The sequence below is a fragment of the Bombina bombina genome, chromosome 5, assembly GCF_027579735.1.
Source record: "Bombina bombina isolate aBomBom1 chromosome 5, aBomBom1.pri, whole genome shotgun sequence".
NCBI classification, from domain to species: domain Eukaryota; kingdom Metazoa; phylum Chordata; class Amphibia; order Anura; family Bombinatoridae; genus Bombina; species Bombina bombina.
In genome coordinates this window covers 368,993,055-369,013,236 of record NC_069503.1, presented here as the reverse complement: position 1 = coordinate 369,013,236, position 20,182 = coordinate 368,993,055, and the positions used below count along the sequence as shown (strand labels likewise).

The 20,182-nt window shown below is 32.8% G+C and overlaps 1 protein-coding gene across 2 annotated transcripts in view; it reads right to left on the bottom strand.

Annotated features, from left to right (window-relative positions):
• CREB5 (cAMP responsive element binding protein 5) overlaps positions 1–20,182 on the bottom strand; it is an 823,361-nt gene that overhangs the window by 230,096 nt on the left and 573,083 nt on the right. The window contains exon 1 of one of the 2 annotated variants that reach the window (XM_053714187.1): positions 8,215–8,288. The exons of the other annotated variant lie outside the window; for it this stretch is intronic. Coding sequence (XP_053570162.1) covers positions 8,215–8,225 — 11 coding nt within the window. The 5' untranslated portion in view covers positions 8,226–8,288. Of the gene's footprint in view, positions 1–8,214; positions 8,289–20,182 lie in introns of those variants that run through there. 2 annotated transcript variants of the gene reach the window in all.

The following is a 20,182-nucleotide window of genomic DNA, read 5'->3' as shown; positions in this document are numbered from 1 at the left end:
TTTTCATCAAAGAATATCAAGAGAATAAAACAAATTAGATAATATAAGTAAATTAGGAAGATGTTTAAAATTGCATTCTCTTTCTAAATCATAAAAGAAAAAATGTGGGTGGCATGTCCCTTTAAGTATACATTTTTTACGTTTAACTTGTAATACGCCCACTTCCCGTCGCAAACAAAAAACCTATTTCTAGCGGAGTTAGCGCCCGAGCGAGACCAATAAATAGCGCTCCACTCATAATTTAAATTGTTAGTCAAAACTGGCTGTTTAATAATAAGTTTAATAATAAGTTGGTGCAATTATAAAAGCAGTCAGTTTACTTGTTTAGTATACCTGGACTTAACGGGACACTGAACCCAATTTTTTTCTTTCGTGATTCAGATAGACAGAGCATGTAATTTTAAGCAACTTTCTAATTTACTCCTATCATTTTTTCTTCACTCTCTTGCTAGCTTTTTTTTCTAAGCTATTTTTGGTTCAGACCCTGGACAGCACTTGTTTATTGGTCGGTTAAATTAATCCACCAATCAGCAAAGACAACCCAGGTTGTTCAACAAAAATAGGCCGGCATCTAAACTTACATTCTTGCTTTTCAAATAAAGATACCAAGAGAATGAAGAAAAATTGATAATAGGAGTAAATTAGAAAGTTGCTTAAAATGGCATGCTCTATCTGAATCACGAAAGAAAAAAATTGGGTTCAGTGTCCCTTTAACCCAAATTCAAGTATAATTTATTTCTCAAAGCTAGAGAGGTCATGGGCGCAGGCAGGGTCATGTTGCCCACTAAGCAACAGAGATCATTAATTTGTAATCATATTAATAAAGAACACATCTGTAGAGTAAAGGAGTGGGAAGGTATCATATCTTAGAATTATTTTTCAAAATGTACTGCCCCCCAAAGTGAAATAAACCTCTGGTAGTAGCAGTTCTAGCTCACAAAATAAGGCACTTTCTGAATGTTACTTTATATGGCTGGTATTTTTCCAGTTCTCATGGATAATATCACCTCAAAAGCAATATCCCAGCTGCCAAAATACTGCTGAAATGATAACACCATAGCTAAAATGAGGTTGTAGCAATGTCACTAAACAGAAATGTTGTAAACTGTATTAACACTGGGGGTACTCCCATTAACCCATTGGATGACAGGGAGGGCTAAAGTGTAAGGGATTGGAGATTAGTCCTCAATATCTTACCCTAAAAAAATATCTCTAAACATAGCCCCTGTCACTATCTATAATATAACTGGACATAATGCACATATGACATTGTTTTCTAGCTAAGCTGACAACCTGGGTAACGGTTACTCACAATGACTTTATTGGAACACAACCCAAAAAACACAGCACCAAAAAAATCTACTTTTCTCTTGAATTTTAATGTCTTAGTATGGAAGTCATAAAAGCAACATGAGAATAAAACCAACAATGGATGACATTGCTACCTTTTGTATGCCTGGCTTCTCTAAATTCTACCCTAGAGTAACCAAAAATTATAGAACCTTCCTAGTTATCAACCTAAATTTTCATAAATCTATCATATAAAAAAAATGCTTTTAGTAACAGAATGTGTTAAAGTCTTCTCTGAAACACAAGTGGTTAAGCGAACTGGTAGTGCAAAAATATCTTACACATACTACCCAATAAAAAGGGGACATTTTTGGGAAAAAAATTAAAATTATTAAAAAGGTTTTCAAATAAATAAATAAACGCACAACTCTGTGCAAAATGACACTTGAGCATACACCAGCTGGTTTGGGGAGCTGTATGTACACGACCTTTGATTGGTTGACAGGCACGAAGCGGCATAACTGCACACCAGATGCACAATTTGATTTCATTAAAAATAAACTGTTCTAACAAAATAGTAGTTTGTTGTTCATTAGTATGCCCTTTAAATGTGATGATTCCTAAATGTGAAAATATATATCAATCATTTATTTTATAGCTTTTATATTTTATTTGCATAAAACTGTAAAAATAAATACATAAAACAACATGTAATATATAACACAGAAAAATATGAAAATTCATATAAACAGGAAATCTATATTCCCCATCAACTTAGTTTCAAGATTGTGTTTTCCTGTGAGAATTTTTCATAATGTATTGTGTGCTGTAATTATGGTAATAATCTATTTGACCAACAAGTGTCTCTTATTTGGCTTAGAAAATATAAAACATATTTGAATAGTAGCACAGCTAACAACACAGTTATAATTCCCCTCATGTTCTGGAATGAATACGAAGAGTATTTACACTTTAGCACTTCACATGTTAATAATATGTTTAAAAACAAAATAATTACAATGAAAGCAGATATTTTTCTATAGTGTTATACTCAAATCCTTCAAATGATTACACCAGAAATAATATTTAATAAAATGTGTTTTACTATATGTTTCTTTTAACACTACTCTGGTGAGTAAATACTTTGGAGGTCCTTTATTTTATCTTTGTACTGATAAGAATGAGTGGGATTTTGTAAATTGTGGAGATGCCAGATAAAGTATCAATTGTCAGATGCTACGTGGTTAAACTTTATAAACATAATGTCATTGTGTGTGAAGCAAATTATGTGTTTAAAAAAACATTTACAAAGTCTTAAAGTTACATTTTCTTGTTAATAGGGACACAGAGCACTTTTTTTTAACTTGCGTTTAACAATATCTTTGAGGCCTCTTTAAAATTGCTACAAATAGAAGTTTACAGGTTCCAACAAAATGAATTATCCCATGTGAAATTGTGTAGTGCTTTAAAGTAACAGCAATACATTTTGAGTTAATAGGCTGATAACCTCAATCATAATCATAATTCCCCTGATGTATTTTTCTTGTTTAGTCTATTTCATGCATCTTTGTTCATTTTATTACCATGAGTCAATGTATTTATGTACCACTACTCATTAAACCCAGTACTACTCAATTTGGTATCACTTCATAAATAAATGATCATAGTAATACAAATAATAATACTATTTTGTACAATTTTAAACTTTTTCTAGGTTAATAAACTCCAATCAGCTATAGCTAATTAAGCAGATTATTTTTTAAGAATTTGATTTCATGTTGGCTGCATATTGCTGTCACTCAGCAGTGTAGTAATTCAGTGTTGTGATCTACATTAGAAGGATAGCTACAATGTTTACTAAACTACAATTTGCCATATGTGAAGAATATAAACATACAGGCTATGTAGAAGAATATTGGCTTAATTGTTACCTAAAATAGATTTTTTTTTGTTTCCCTCTAAATCATTGTTATTGTTTACATTTATAAAACATAGTGCAATGTGTTTTATTAGCTGCTTGCTAATTGTGATTGTGTTTTCTGCTTTAAAGGGACAGTGTACCTTTTTTTTCTCCCCTTTAATTTGTTCACAATGATCCATTTTATCTGCAGGAGTGTATCAAATTATTTACAAATGGCCAATCTACCTATATGTTGACATTTAAAATATCTGATTTTGCCTGTGATTTCCCTACTTATACTGAAAGTTTATATACTCAAAGGGACAGTCAACTAAAAAATGTTTATTGTTTAAAAAGATAGATAATCCCTTTATTACCTATTCCCCAGTTGTGCACAGCCAACATTGTTATATTAATATACTTTTAACCTCTGTGATTACCTTGTATCTAAGCCTCTTGACAACCCTCTGATCATATGACTTTTAATTTATTATCTATTGACTTGCATTTTAGCTGTGTTGTGTAGACTCCATGGGCGTGAGCAGAATGTTATCTATATTGCCCACATGAACTAGCAGTCTCCTGTTGTGAAAAGTAAACAAAAAAGCAGGTTATTAAGAGGCTGTCTGTAGTGGATTAGAAACAGGCAGAAATTTAGAGGTTTGAATATTATAAAGTATATTAATGTAACAATGTTGGTTGTGCAAAGCAGGGGAATGGGTAGTAAAGGCGTTATCTAACTTTTAAACAATAACAATTTTAGCGTTGACTGTCCCTTTAAGTACTGACTATAAAAAATCTGTGTAAACATAGCCAGCTGATGAAATTACAATAATAGTAATAAAATGTTAATTTTCAATTGTTCTCTTTAAGTACACGTACTGGGCTTTGGTGTACATACAGAGATAATATAAAGAAGCATGTGTGTGTACAGAAAGTGCTAAAATAAGGACATCTGGTTTCCCTGCAAGTTCAACACATTTTAATGGGTTTGGGCTTCAAAGAACAAAGCTAGCTATTTCATATAAAAAAAATAAAACTTTTATCCTAAGCACAGCTGGTATAACAAGTCACTGGAAACACATTAAGGGAAAAACTATTTTATAGTGCACTGTCCCTTTATGAAATGTATTTTTGTATACACTATATCCAAAGAAAACAGTTGAAGAGGTTATTGTCCCACAAGTTATTTAATAGACTGTAATACAATTTAATGGGGCAACCTATTCATAAAACAAGGTTTTGTATTACATTATCAATTTTACTTCTTTATCTTGGTATCCATTTTTTCTCCAATGAAAGTATACTGACATATATTATACATACATATATTTATAGTATTCTTCCAAACATCTGTCATATAGTGCTCAATAGACATGTGAAGAATTTCATTATTCTGCATTTGGGCCACAAGTAGCTGTATTTGGCTATTTTCGGCATTGGATTTATTAGTGTAAAAGTGCAACACCAGAAAATAGCCAAATGTCACTGCCTGCAACCATATTCAGCATGTTTTTTCTATAACAAATGTTAGGTAAAAAAAAAAAAAAAGTTGCACAAGTCTAGTGTTCAAGACACTCATGAGCCTTCCTAGTAGACGTGTATTTCACTATTGCAGCCCAATCTGAATGCCGATTCGGTAATTGTCTGTGTCAAATTTCTTCTTGTTAAAGTGCAACAGATCTGTGCAAATCCAAATCTTAGTTTGTTGCAGAATGCAGTTTGCAGCTACCATCTTCAGCATTCGGATCGGCCCAAAATAGCCAAATGCACATGTATACTTCCTAGATATGCTGTAATGAAAATGAGCTAAGTTTCAAGAAATGATACTGAACAAAGAGGTAATCCTAGAAGTCAGCAGGAATATTCTTTAAAGCTCTACCTGAATTACAACGCTTTAATTTTAATTTCCATGTCCCTTTAAGACCTCACATGTCTCTTCTTCAGGAAGAAAACAGTTATGTAAAAAATATTGTATATGGGGGGCTGTAATATAAAAATTCTACAGACAACCAACTCCTATTTGTGGTAGAAGTTTAATTAAATTTAGACCATTCTATAAAGTTATTTATCGGAATTCCATAAAACATTCAGACTAGTACTCCTTGCATACCACAACAAAAATGACTTATGGTTAAAAAAGCACAAAGCAGTTTATAAATAATATTAAACATCATTTTTAGCTTGGAAGAAAAAAAAGACAAATATAGGTTGTGAAAATCTGGTGCCATACAGCAACCAGATTTATCATATACATTATAAGAGAGAAAGGTGTCGGTGCCTGAGACAAGCCAGTGTCCCTGATACTGTTACTTGCAGCAAGCATGAATAATGAGAAGCCTTAGGGACAAGTATTAGCTTCAGTTCAGAGGTCTGATAACAAATGCTTTATTGTTCAGTCTAGAAACAGTGTATAAAGAGAGTGGTGTATTTGTTAAAGACCTCATGAACACAAAATGGACACATTAACATTAAGATTTTCTGCAATTAAATAGATGACTAATGATGTGGAAAAAGGGTCAATATCATTCAATTTCAATCAATTGCAAACCTTTTAGATATTCATATTTCATATTTCCTAGGTTTCTATATAGCATCAAAGCAGCTATACTATCATACTGACAAAATGTGCAATTCCCCTGGTGATATGATTTTTTTATGCCTAGTGCATCACTGCACTTAACCTAAAGTGACATAATTTGCATTACCGCTCCCTCTGCTACCAAAGAGTTAAAAGGGCATGTAATTAGTTAAACCATGATTGCAGTGTAAAACAGAGTGTTGCATGGTAGCATCATATGATAAATCATATTAATATGGGCAAGCACTGTGCCTAAGGGGGTTATATGTTGTGTACAGTTAAAGGCCTTATCATGCATTTGTCTACAGATTGTCTACATGTTTAGAAGTGCATGTTTGGAATTTATAATAATTAACTGTTTATATTATAACAAGTTTCTTAGACCTAGTACACAATCCACACAAGTTTAGCATATGGAAATATATGGTTTGCCAAATGTGATATATATACAAGTGAAAATATATCTTACTGTAGGTTACTTATTGTAGCCAGTCAATATGGAAAACATGTACTAATCCACTCTTTTTAAAATACACAAAAATTGCCATTTCTTACTAGTATAGCTCTCTTTATATATATATATATATATATATATATATATATATATATATATATATATATATATATATATATATATATATATATATATACACACACACACACACACACACACACACACAAAGAACAATGCAGTATACCCACTTTAGAAATAATTAGTTCAACATAGTATATAAGCATTTATACAAAATGTAATACCTCAACTGCATACAAAATTAATTATGAGACAGTATATATTGTTTATATGTGCTCATCAGAGCAGATCACAATAAAAAATAAAACTAAACACTGGTGAATGCTGAATTTGTTAATAAAACCTAACACATTTTACAGTATTGCAATATTATTATATACAACACCCATAAACTAATATACATTTGAAACACAGCTGCACTAATTACATCACCTATCATAAGTAAATGAATTATGTTAAGGGAAAAAAGCATTGTATCTATTATTTGTCAGAATATGTTAAACACAAAGTGTTACTTATTTACAAGTATCTAACAGTCTAGTATCTTTAAAGTATATTTTTCAAACACATATTCACATCAATAACAGAATTGCAGCAGCTGCTTTAAAATACTTTGACAACTGATTAGAATACAAACTAACACAGATCACTGAAAAACATTCCTGCAAGTCACCACTATTGTGTTAGTGTCATTACTACTCTAACCTCCTGGCCAACTTCTGCTAGAGAACCAGGCATTCTACAGAGGAGTTATAATAAATGTAGCTATTGTTATAAAACAGATTTGTTTTATTGCAGCAGATCTACACACAACATATACACTTTTTTTTTTACACTACTGAAAAACGTATAGCAGCCATTGAGAACATCAGGGAAGTGACAAGACACTGATTTCCCTCTGCCTGTTGCAACAAGTCTGAGTTGTGCAGGAGTTTTGATTGAAGCAGTGAAAAAGGAAGCAACTGAATAAAAAGCCACAGAAAACCTCAGCACTACGAAATCCCACTTTGCACATCTCTATATGTAATGTATAAGCTAACAAGGGGGCTTTGTATATCACAGCAACACAATACTATCTATAAGGGTGTCTGCCTGTGCAGTACAGGTGAGTCACAGCTCACAGCAAAATACTTTGCTAGTTTAAAACTTGTAAACAAAACTAAGAAAGGAGAACTGGAGACAGAAATCTGATCTCACGTTGTCACAGTACTTTTAGGATTTTTAATGTTCATGTTTTATAATCTCTTTGGTTGTTGTCCATTCTGGCAAACAAGAGGTTAAGTGCGTTGTGAAACCCCCCCCCCCCCCCCAAAAAAAAACAAAATCAATACATAATAAATAAATCAATAACAAATTCACCCTGTTTTGGAATTCTACCCCAAATAAGCAGTTAATCTTTCACCTTCTCCCCTAAATTGCTTTTGCCCTGCTTGGATATCATGTCATATTTTAAATCCTCGCAGAAAATAATTTGCAGCTGTGATAATATCCCATTCACCCTCTAATGCAATAATATAAAATACTACTAAGAGATAAAAGCAGAAGTCTGTGAATAATTAGTGATTTGCTGGGTAAAGCCGGTTCAAGTTGCTGATATTGATAATAAACTTAAGCCCTCACTTGAACAGGTAAACGCTTTGCACCCCTGACCCCTCCAGTCTCACATTACTGAGCTGCCCTGCAGCTCCACTATTACATCACTAGCCAATCATTGGTCCCTTCTTTTTAACCCCTTACCTGCTGCTTCACCAATATGATGACCACTCAGCACTCCTCACAACAAACTCTTTGCAAAGTAAAACAAAAGTCCTATTAGAAACACTCAGACCCTTACATGTTTACTTTTATTATTTTTAAAAGTTTAGATTTTTTTTCTAAAAAAAAAAAAAATGTTGAAAATGAGAAACAAACCTCATGGACATCCCGGATCCTGTATTCCCTGCTGAGGTGCAGAACACGAGAGCCCTGGAATGAGTGTATGTAGAACCACAGCCAAAGCTTAACTAGGCTGTGTGAGTCATATCCTTCCCATTTGATACAACTCCAGATGGTGATGTAATGCTCTGGCCCTCTCTCTCTCTCTCTCTCTCTCTCTGAGCACACCACTACCCCTCCTTCTCTTTTTTAGCTCAGTGCTGGTGAAGTCACAATTTAATTCTGGCAGAGCTGTGCAGTGAAAAAAAAATTCAATGTAACCAAAACAGCCCCAGGCTAAGTTCCAGTCTTGGTGGTGCAATTGCTAATGGAAACGGGAGAAACATAGAAACTGTGCCAAGTCCATAGACTCAGGCAGCTGTCAGATACATCACTCAGAGCTGACACTTGTCAGTGATTTGCTGATAAGCAATGACGTCCCATAGTGTCATATTATGAAAATATGGTACCAAAAGCCACGAGACCCTCATTAATATCAAGCCTGCAATCAACACATCTCTCTAATTTGTGTTATTTTATTTATTTATTTTGTTAGTCCACCAATACGTGAACATAGTCTACATCTAGAGGGATATATTGCACTAGATTAATGGAAAAGTCAGACCTTCCAGGAAACCAGATCTCTGCAATTCATACAATACACTATGGCCACTTTTTTATGGTTGTCTGTGGACCTGATTCACTAAATTGTGTTGGAGCTCTACACAAATCTCACACATTCATTTTATATACAGGTGACTCGGTAAATAATTATAAAGATCTTTGAATTTTAGTGAATCAGTTCCATAGGATGATACAGGAATTAAATATTTGTCTCATGTGAAGTTCTCTAAGTTGTTAATGAATTCAGGACAATAATTAGGAATCTGTATTCTACAGAGGGAATCTAAAAAGATTTGCATCATTTTTATTTATTTTAATTATTAATGAATCCAGGGCAGTGCAATTGACCTTATATACAGTATTACAGACATATGAGCCACATCATATGTTATAGAAATTTCAATTTAGCATTTCAATTCAATATAATTTAGAAATATCAGTATATTACTTCACAGAAACAGACAGGAAATTAAATGAGCTGTGAAAATCTAACAATCTTTTTGTTGTTGATTTTAATTTCCAATAGCAACAATCTAATACGTATTGAATCCAGTGAAAGAGCAATTACTCTCCTTAGAAGAAAGCAAAACTTTTTATCTCACAACGTTGGAAAAAGTAACAAGTAGATAATTCAGGATCACATATGAGGGAAATGTATAGATGGGAAAACGTATAGATTTAGTTTTGATATTTAAAGATTATACATTTATTGTATTGGCATTTAGAACACTGGTGTCTGCGAAAAATATATTTTTTTTTTAAAAATAGCACTTATTGAAAACAGAACTGCACTAAAGTAGCTAATATAAGTCCATTGCTTAAATATAAAATATCATATATACTATATTTACCTGTACGGTAGTACCTAATCACAGTCATTTTTTTAAATAAAATGTAAGATTATTGGATAGGCTTATCTGATAGTGAAATAAACACATAAGTAATTGTGCGAATATTAAAGAAATGAAATATTCTCACATTTACCACTAGAGGCAGCAACACATGGACAATTTAGTGCAATCTTTATTTTAAATAAACCTTATTTCATTGATTTGGAATTCATTCTCTTCATCAACATTAATGGCAAACACATCTAAAAATGTGTTATTAGCAATTTATCATCCTAACGATTTAGAAAGATGGTGAGGTCTGTCAGTGTCTACAAAGTTTTAACCTTCAGTAAAAAATGTAGGTGATGTTTGTCAAACTATCCACATCATTTCAAGCTGTAGAAAAATTAAACCAACTTTAAGGGAACAAGAAACCCCAACATTTTCTTTCATGATTTGGATAGAACATACAATTTTTCCAATTTACTTCTATTATAAAATTTATTTTATTCTCTTGTACTCCTTTGCTGAAGGAACATCATTGCACTACTGGCAGCTAGCTGAACACATCTAGTTAGCCAATCATGAGACAAATGTGTGCAAGCACCAATCAGCAGCTAGCTCCCACTTGTGTGGGATATGGGCATATACTTTTTCAACAAGGGATACCAAGAGAACAAAGCACATTTGAAAATAGAAGTGAATTTAAAAGTGTCTTAAAATGACAAGCTCTATCTGAATCATGAAAGTTTAATTTTTACTTCAATGTCTTATCATTGGCTGAAAATCATTTATTCAGTTTTAAATTACTTTTAATTGTAAAAAAAATCTTTGAAACAGACTTAGCCATCACATGGATGAAATGAAAATGAAATGAAAATGGCTTTAACGTTTTAATGTATTCAGTTTTAAATTTTAGTTTAATTTTGTTAAAATATAAATGTTTTTAATTTAAATGTATAATTTAACACTATGTTTTACTTAATTTATAATTTCATGATAAACTATCATTTATACTTTATAATGTATATTTATTACATTATAAAAGTGATATTATTATTATTACTAGTACTACTACTACAGGTACAAATAACTATATCCGGAATCCCAAAATCCAGACTTTTTCATTAATATTTTTTTTAATTATTAAAAATTTCAATTTCCCCCCATTAAAGGGAAATGAAACCAAAAAATATAATTTCATGATTCAGAAAGAGGATACAATTCTCTAGTTTACTTCTATTTTCTAATTTGTTTCATTCTCTTGGTATCATTTATTGAAGGAGCAGCAATGCAGTAATGGTTTCAAACTGAACACATGGGTGAGCCAATCACAATCAATATATATACACAGCCACCAATCAAAAGCTACTAGGTTCTCTGCTGCTCCTGAGATTGCCTAGAGAAACCTTTCAGCAAAGGATCACATGAGAAGGAAGCACATTAAAAAATATAAGTAAATTGGAAAGTTGTTTAAAATTATATTCTCTATCTGAATCATGGAAGACAAATTTGGGTTCCATGTCCCTTTAAGTAACAAACCATTCTGACTGTATCGTTTGTTTTGTTTTTTTCCTAAATTGAAAATGATAATCTGTATTTATTTCAAAAAACAACTATTACTTCTTTGATTATAGTACTGTACTATCTTTCTTATGGTACTATGTATAAAGAAATGTATTCAAATGATATAAAACTACCTTTAGGTTGCACGTGTAAGCTGTATTTTGTCATGTAAATATTGCCTAATATACATAAGATATTGTTGTTTACAGTTGGTCCTGTCCCATCCCCTCTCAAACCTCTCTCATATTACAGATGCATAATATACCAATATTAGAAACTCCAAACTATTGAAAAATCCAAACCTTGTCCCAAGCAGTTTGAATAAAGGGTTTTGTACACTTTTTAAATTAAATTTAAATATAATATCTACAAGAATTCAAGTGGTTGGCATTTTATTAATTTGATTTAATTAGACACATAATGATAAGAATTGACACCTGAATTTGTTAAAGGGACAGTTTACTCAAAAAATGTCTCCCCTTTAATTTGTTCCCAATGATCCACTTTACCTGCTGGAGTGTATTAAATTGTTTACAAGTAGCTCCTTTACCCTTATATTGGCATTTGAAATAGTTGATTTAGCATGTGGTATCCCCACCTATACTGAAAGTTTGTGGCCGCAGGTCCAAGCTATAGATAAACACAGCCAGCAGAAGAGATTACACTCCCAGTGGGATATAGCAGAGATAAGGTAATAAAATGTTGATTTTCCATTGTTCTCTCTTTAAGTACTGGTGATTGTTTTATGGACAGATATAAGATTAAGAAACATGTTTATGTACACAATGTGATACAGTAATGAGATCTGATTATACCTACAAGCTCAACCCATTTTATTAGGTTGTGGCTTCAAAACACAAAATAAGAGCTTTAATATACACAAATAAACCTTAAAAAGCTAATTTTCATACATTTTTACTCTGCAGTTGGTAAAAAAAGCAATTGTAAACACATTAAGGGAAAAACTATTTTACAGTATACTGTCCATTTAACTATTTTCACATCTGAAGATTACTATAGTTAGATTCATAAGTAGATGTAAACTCAATAATATCAGATCCACAGCTTTAGCTAAATTTGCCAAATTGGCCTCTAATCTGTTAAAAGATGGTGATCTGAAGATTTGAGGTCACAGTAAGTTGTCCTTTGCAGCCCACTTACCTTTTCAGGATAGCTGACATGGATTTTTAAAATTTTATTTTGCCCAACTAGCACAAATTAGTTACAATTAGTGCACTTTCACATTGCTATACATAGACCACATTGTACTTAAAGGGATAGTGTCATACTAACATTAAAGAGACAGTAAACATTGTGTAATCACAAGTTTTTTCTCTAGTCTAGCAATAAACTAACATACTGGGTGAGCTTAAAGGGACAGTCTAGTATAAATTAAATTTTCATTATTCAGATAGGACTTTTAATTTTAATCAACTTTCCAATTTACTTTTATCATCAAATTTGCTTTTTTCTCTTGGTATTCTTAGTTTAAACTAAACATAGGTAGGCTCATATGCTAATTTATAAGCCTTTGAGGGCTGCCTCTTATCACATGCTTTTTAAATCTCTTTTCAACACAAAGAGACAGAAAGTACACGTGGGCCATATTAGATAACACTGTGTTCAGGCACAGGGGGTTATTTAAGATTTAGCACAAAACAATGCTAAATGCAAGACAATAGATAATTAACAGTCACAGTCATGTGATCAAGGGGCTGGAAGAAGGTTCCTAGATACAAGGTAATCACAGAGGTAAAAAGTATATTAATAAAACAGTGTTGGTTATGCAAAACTGGGTAATGGGTAATAAAGGGATTATCTATCTTTTAAAACAATAACAATTCTATGGTAGACTGTCCCTTTAAATATGCTTTGAATGTCTCTTCCTTGCTGTAAATGTTTTTTTAACATCCAAACCCCATCCACTGCTTGCTTTATTTGGATGAGACTAGGATGGTCACAGTCATTATGTTATCAAATTCTTTTTTTTTTTTTCATGTCTTATCATCAAGCTTGTGAAACCTGACATATGCACTAGAAGTGCACACAATAAAAAAAAAATTAGACTTAAAGGGACAGTCAACACAAAAATTGTTATTGTTTAGAAAGATAGATAACGCCTTTCTACCCATTCCCCAGCTTTGCACAAAAAACATTGTTATATTAACATACTTTATAAACTTTAAACCTAAATTTCTGTCTGTTTCTAAGTCCCTAAAGACAGCCCCATGATCACATGCTTTTGTATTTGCTTTTCACATCAGGGAAGCTAGTTCATGTGAGCCCTATAGATAACATTGTGCTGACACCCGTGGATTCTAACAACTCAGCACTAATTGGCTTAATTGCAAGTCAATAGATAAAGTCATGTGATCAGGGGGGCAGTCAGAAGATGCTTAGATACAAGGTAATTACAGAGGTAAACGGTGTATTAATATAGTATTAGTATTAACCGTTTTCTGTGCAATGGTATAATTTGTTGGAAACACTGCTGCCATAGAGTACTAGCAAGCTATCATTTAATCTTCAACAAAGGGTTCCAAAAAAACAAAGCAATTTTGATCATAGAAGTCAATTGAAAAGTTGATTAGAACTGTGTGCTTTATCTAAATTAGTACAGTTTAATTTCATGTACCTTTTTCTTAATTCTCTTTCCATTATATACTTAGGTTAAAGTATACAACCTTACCTCTGAAATGGTATAGGCTGTGAACAGGTTTCATTAAAATACATTTCTCATATTTTGTTTTTAAAATGCCATGTAGAACATCAATGTGGGCTTAAAGGGACAGATCATGCAATTTCAGATGTAATTGTAAGCAACTTTCTAATTTACTCCTATTATCAATTTTTCTTTGTTGTCTTGCTATCTTTATTTGTAGAGCAGGAATGTAAAGCTTAGGAGCTGGCCCATTTTTGGTTCAGAACCGGGGTAGTGCTTGCTGATTGGTGGGTAAAAGTAGCCACCAATATGCAAGCCCTATCCAGGGAGCTGAACTAAAAATTGCCAGGCTCCTAAGATTTACATTAATTGTACAAGTGCGTCATCTAATAGCTGACTACATAAAACAGTTTGGCCAGGACTGGTCTCATCCAATCACCGACCCCGGATTAGTACTATATAAAGCCGGAATTAGATCCATAACAATCTGGTATCGATACATTATGAAACTTGAGGGAGCTGAGCATTTAAATCAGATTAAAGGGAAATACACACCATATTTTCCGGACATACAAAATAAAGATATATCAGATAGTCTTGTAAGGACTATGGAAGCATCAGACAGAGTTAACCTAAGAGAGTCACAATATAAGCTCTTAAACAATTTTTATTTAACCCCAGCCAGAATTGCTAGGTGGTCTACAAAACAGAGTATATGTCCAAAATGCCATAACCCAAATGCAGATTTGATACACTGTTTTTGGAACTGTCCGAAAATCGCACAATATTGGAGGAAAATACAGCATTGGACAAATAGAAATGTGTCGTCCAAGATTGAATTAAAGGCTACACATATTTTCTTTTTACATCCTGCCCAGACTCCGAGTGATAGACAGTTTATTAACTTAACGATTTTGTTAGCTAGGAATTTAATATGTAAAGGATGGAAACAGAAAAAGTCTCCTTCTATAAAAGAATTTCAGAATCAAATGAGATCGCAGATTATTCTAGAGCAAATAGGACTCAAAAAAGAGGCAGATAAACAAATAGGGTTATTTTTTAAGAAATGGAAAAATTACATATACAGATTACCATTACCATTACAACAGCAGATTATAACCCCATTCCAAGACACTCTCCCCTTTTTGAACATGATAGTATCTGGGTCTCTCCCTTTGAACTGGGCGAGATCCAGATAAAAACTCAAAGTTAGCAAGAAGGGGGAGGGGAATAGTAGGTAGAAGAATTTTTTTTTTTTTTTTTTTTCCCCTCTCTCTCCCCCGCCCTCTCTCCCCTCCCTCCTGGGTTGGATGGGCTGGGTTTATAATTAGGAGCCAGGAATTAAAACTCAAGTAATTAGTGCTTTTTTATTGTTTGTATAGTTTGTGACATTTCTTCAATGAAGGTAGCACTGGACAGGATATTTCATTGTATATGATCCTGTATATATAGTTTCAAGAATCTGTTCAGACTGTATGGATTTCCTTATTTTTTTCTTTTTTATGTATATGATGTTTGAAATCATTATGTGTATGACTCTGTTCCACATTCTCTTAAAAACAATAAAATAAACAGATATAAAAAAAAAAAAAAAAAAGATTTACATTAATTGATAATAGGAGCAAATTAGAAAGTTGTTTAAAAGTGCATGCTCTATCTGAACCAGGAAAGAAAACATTTTGGATTAAGTATCCCTTTAACCTAAATAAAGCAAGAAATCCACAGATAGTTGGAATGTATGGATTTAGCTAATATTTATAGGTACAATTTGTCTTTCTCATATGGCACATTTAAAGGGACAGTCTAGTCAAAATTAAACTTTCATGATTCAGATAGAGCATGCAATTTTAAACAACTTTCCAATTTACTTTTATCATCAATTTTGCTTTGTTCTCTTGGCATTCTTTGTTGAAATTTAAACCTAGGTAGGATCACATGCTAATTTTTAAGCCCTTGAACACCACTTCTTATCTTGGTGCATTTTGATAGTTTTTTTTACAGCTAGACAGCGTTAGTTCATGTGTGCCATATATATAGCATTGTGCTCACTCCCATGGAGTTACCTGCGAGTCAGCACCGGTTGGTTGAAATGGAAGTCTGTCAAAAGAACTGAAATAAGAGGGCAGTCTGCAGAGGTTTAGATGCAAGCTAATAACAGAGGTAAAATGTGTATTAAAGGGACAGTCTACACCAAAATTGTTATTGTTTATAAAGATAGATAACGCCTTTACTACCCATTCCCCAGCTTTATTATATTAATAAACTTTATAACATTCAAACCTTTTAAATTTCTGTCTGTTTCTAAGGCACTACAGACAGCCTCTTATCACATGCTTTTTTATTAGCTTTTCACAACAAGAGACTGCTAATTCATGTGTGCCATATAGATACAATTTTGCTTACTCCCTGAGTTGTGAAAAACTCAACACTAATTGGTTAAAATGCAAGCCAATAGATAATAAATAAATAGCCATTTGATAAGGAGGCTGTCAGAAGAGGCTTAGATATAAGGCAGTAGTTTTCAAACCTGTCCTCAGACCTCTCTAACAAGCCATCTTTTGAGATTATCTGAATTTGAGTACGGGTGGGGGGGTGGGCTGAGGACAGGTTTGAAAACTAGTGATATAAAGTAATCACAGGGGTAAAAAGTATATTTCTATAACAGTGTTGGTTATGCAAAACTGGGGAATGGTTAATAAAGGGATTATCTATCTTTTAAACAATAAAAATTCTGGAGTAGCCTGTCTCTTTAATTTAAGTAAAACAAGGAAGTAAGTAATGTCTAATCTGCTCTTTACAATATAGTTTTATGCCCAGTTTATAGCACATTTAGAAGATACAAAGGACACATTTGCTAATGTAGAACCAGAGGAGAGGTGTGAAGGTGAATGGTCATAATTATTGTTGGCGCCACTGTAAACTGCTGTTAGAATGACTCAAATAAAGCTGTAATGAAGCTTTGTCCAGTGGCAGTGACCTATCATACATAATTCTTTTTGCTCGAGTATCTACTTTTACATGAGGTGTGTGGGGTTAATAGCAATGCATTTTCTTGCAGATACTTATATTCCAATAAAACTAATTTAACCACGTCCATAAGTATTTTTTACACATATTTTTGTTTTAGAAAGCTATAGTTATTCTCCCTATAATATTTATAATTGAGGACACAATATTATAGTATTATGACATTTACAGGTTGGTTTTAATCAAGGAGAGGTGATATCAGTCATAAAACAGACAACAGCATATTTTTAACTAAAGCATTTTATACTTATAAAGTAGAAGGTTCAATAATTACTTCATTCAAGATTTATTACAATGCAAAATGATTATTTTATTCTCAAAACACAGTCCACTTGTTTCCTATTTCTTCTCATTTATAGCAAGTGAGATAACTATTTATTTTGTGTATATGTACAGTATATTGTATGTATTTTTGTGACTAGACCCATATTTTGATATCCTGCAGTTGCTAAAAGGCAGAGGACTATATGGAATTTGACTTTAATTAAACGGACAGTAAAATAGCTTTGTGAAATATCTCAAATTAAGCATTTTAAAACTGTATAAGCGAATGTTATGTTTTTTTTTTTAAGGGAGGTACCCCTTGAAAAGACGTTTATAGCAACACCATTGCAGTGACCAAGTAAGAGGCCGTAATAGTTGAGATGCTCTAATTCTGATTTATTACAGTTTATTGAGGAGTGACAAATTTAAAGTAGAAAATCCTGTAGAATGTTTTCTTTGTGACAGTCACACTAGATTAAAGGGACAGTAAGTACCTTGTAATACCAACATTTTTTCTGCATTTTCCCAATAGATTAAAGTGCCACTAACATTAAAAATTAAAGTTTCATGATTCAGGTAAAGTATGCAGTTTTAAAAAAAACTTCCTGATATACTTCCCTTATAAAAACGTGCACATTATTTTATATGTACACTTTCTGAGGAACCGGATTCTGCTGTGCATGTGTAAAAGTGCACAGTATGTATGTACAGTATATGCATTCTGTGATTGGTTGATGGCTGTCACAGGATACAGGGAGAAGGAAAATTGAATTAACTTTGACATTTAACAGAAAATATTCTACTGCTCATTTACAATGTAAAGCTATTTCTATTGTCTTGTCATTTTATTGTTTATTTGTCAAATAGTCAATTCTACTGTATTTAGTAACATGTCAGCAGAGTCTGAATGTTATTAGAACAAATTAAAACCTTGTTTGCTGCAATTGTTTTTAAATGGTCTAACTCCACCCACCACTGTCCTTATTTGAGCCTATCTGGGCATGCATCTGGAAAAGACAGGGCTTGCTACTGTAATTGAGTTAGCAAAATCTCCATTGTTAGGCAGTAGAAGAGAAGAGAAGTAAATAAACTGCAAATTAGGGAGAGATGTGTGGCAAGGTTGGGCTCATGAAGCCTGCCATGTGGTCTTTCAGTCTTAAAGGGGCAGTAAACACTTGTTATTAATGTTACATTATTCTGCACATAGTGCAGAATTATGTAAAATTAACCTAGAATAACTTGTAAATAAATAAATAAATCAAGGAAATTAAATATTTAACTCCTCAAAAGTTACCTACCTTACCATCATAGAGGTCCTCTTCTGCTCTGCTGTTTTAACAGGGCTTGCTGTTCTTATCACAGCGTGGCCGATCATGCCATTGAACTAAATGTAGCTCACTCCTATTCTGTGTAAAGCTGTTGTTTACTGTCACTTTAAATTAAAAGAATTTGCTTATAAACTCTGAGGAACATGACCAGATTTGTCATTAGGCAAAATAGGCAAATGCCTAGGGAAATGAATTGTATAATGGGGTACATTCTGGGCTCCCTGTAATATTTATAATTGGGAACACAATATTATAGCAGTAAGACATTTACAGGCTTGTATTACTCAAGGAGAGGTGATATCAGTCATAGCATAGAAAACAGCATATTTTTAGCTAAAGCATTTGACACTCATAAAGGAGAAGGTTCAATAATTATTTCATTCAAGATTTTTTACACTGTAAAATGATTATTTTATTCTCTAAACACACTCCACTCGTTTCCTATTATCTTCTCATTTCTAGCAATAATTATTTCTGTTAGGAATATGCATTTTTTATATGTTTTTGCAAGTGGACCCAGATAAGTGATACATCTTTCTAGTACAGTCTTTTTATATGCACACTTTCTGAGGCACAAGCTCCTCTTGAGCGTGTGCAAGAGTTCACAGTGTATACATATATGCGTTTGTGATTGGATGATGGTTGTCACATGATACACATGGAGGGGAATTAGAAGTAACTGACATTTGTCACCAAAAAATCCCCTACTCATTTGATATTCAGACTAAATGCTATTGCATTGTTTTTCTATTAAAGGATTACTTTCCGTTATAATTTTTAAGCCAAACAACTAACATATTAAAGTTAATAAACATTAATTAAAACCTATTGACCTTTATTTTCTCCAAAACGAAGTTTCATAACGTTCTAAAAGTTATATCTTTTATTCGCCGATGATGTCACGTTATCCTGCCCACTATTTTCAGCACTGCATGTTCAAAATACTTAAACCAATTAAATTGTGTTTAAAGCGCCATTTTAAAACCTAGGTATTGTAAACGGATTGGTACAAAGCAAAGGATACCCGCGGAGTGGGTTTGGAAAACAATTAAATTTGCAGACAAGATTTCTGATTTACGGTAGAGATATGTTAATTAAATGCTATTGATAAAAAGCGTATTTGGGGTAGTTAGTTAGTAACAGGCATAGAAAATATTTACTTACAGTGGCCCTTTAAGTGCTTGTTGATTATGCAGTTCTACTGTATATACTGTTCCTTTAACTTTGCAAGATCCAGTTTTTCTGAGGTAAACTACAGGAAAGCCAGGTAAAATAAATAATGCATTTGCATTTTTTTACTACTGAAGTTTAAAAGAGAAATAAATCCCCATTCTTTTATGATTCAGATATTTTTGTTAATTTCCTCAGGCTGAGGAAGGGAAGCTGTATCCCTGAAACAACACTTCAATAAATACACATTTGACTATTAAGACCAGAGAGTGCAATCATTCTGCTGTATATATACGTTATGGTGGAGATAAATGCACAAGATTAAAATACTCAATTTCACTGTACCTACACAATAAGTGTATCACTATGGTTAAACACAGTAGTGGAAGCATGATATATTTTATATCTAATTTGCATATCTTACCCAGAGTTCTTTGGTGCATTGGTAACAAATTGAATTCAGCTCTGCAGATTATTGTGCCACTTAAAGGGAC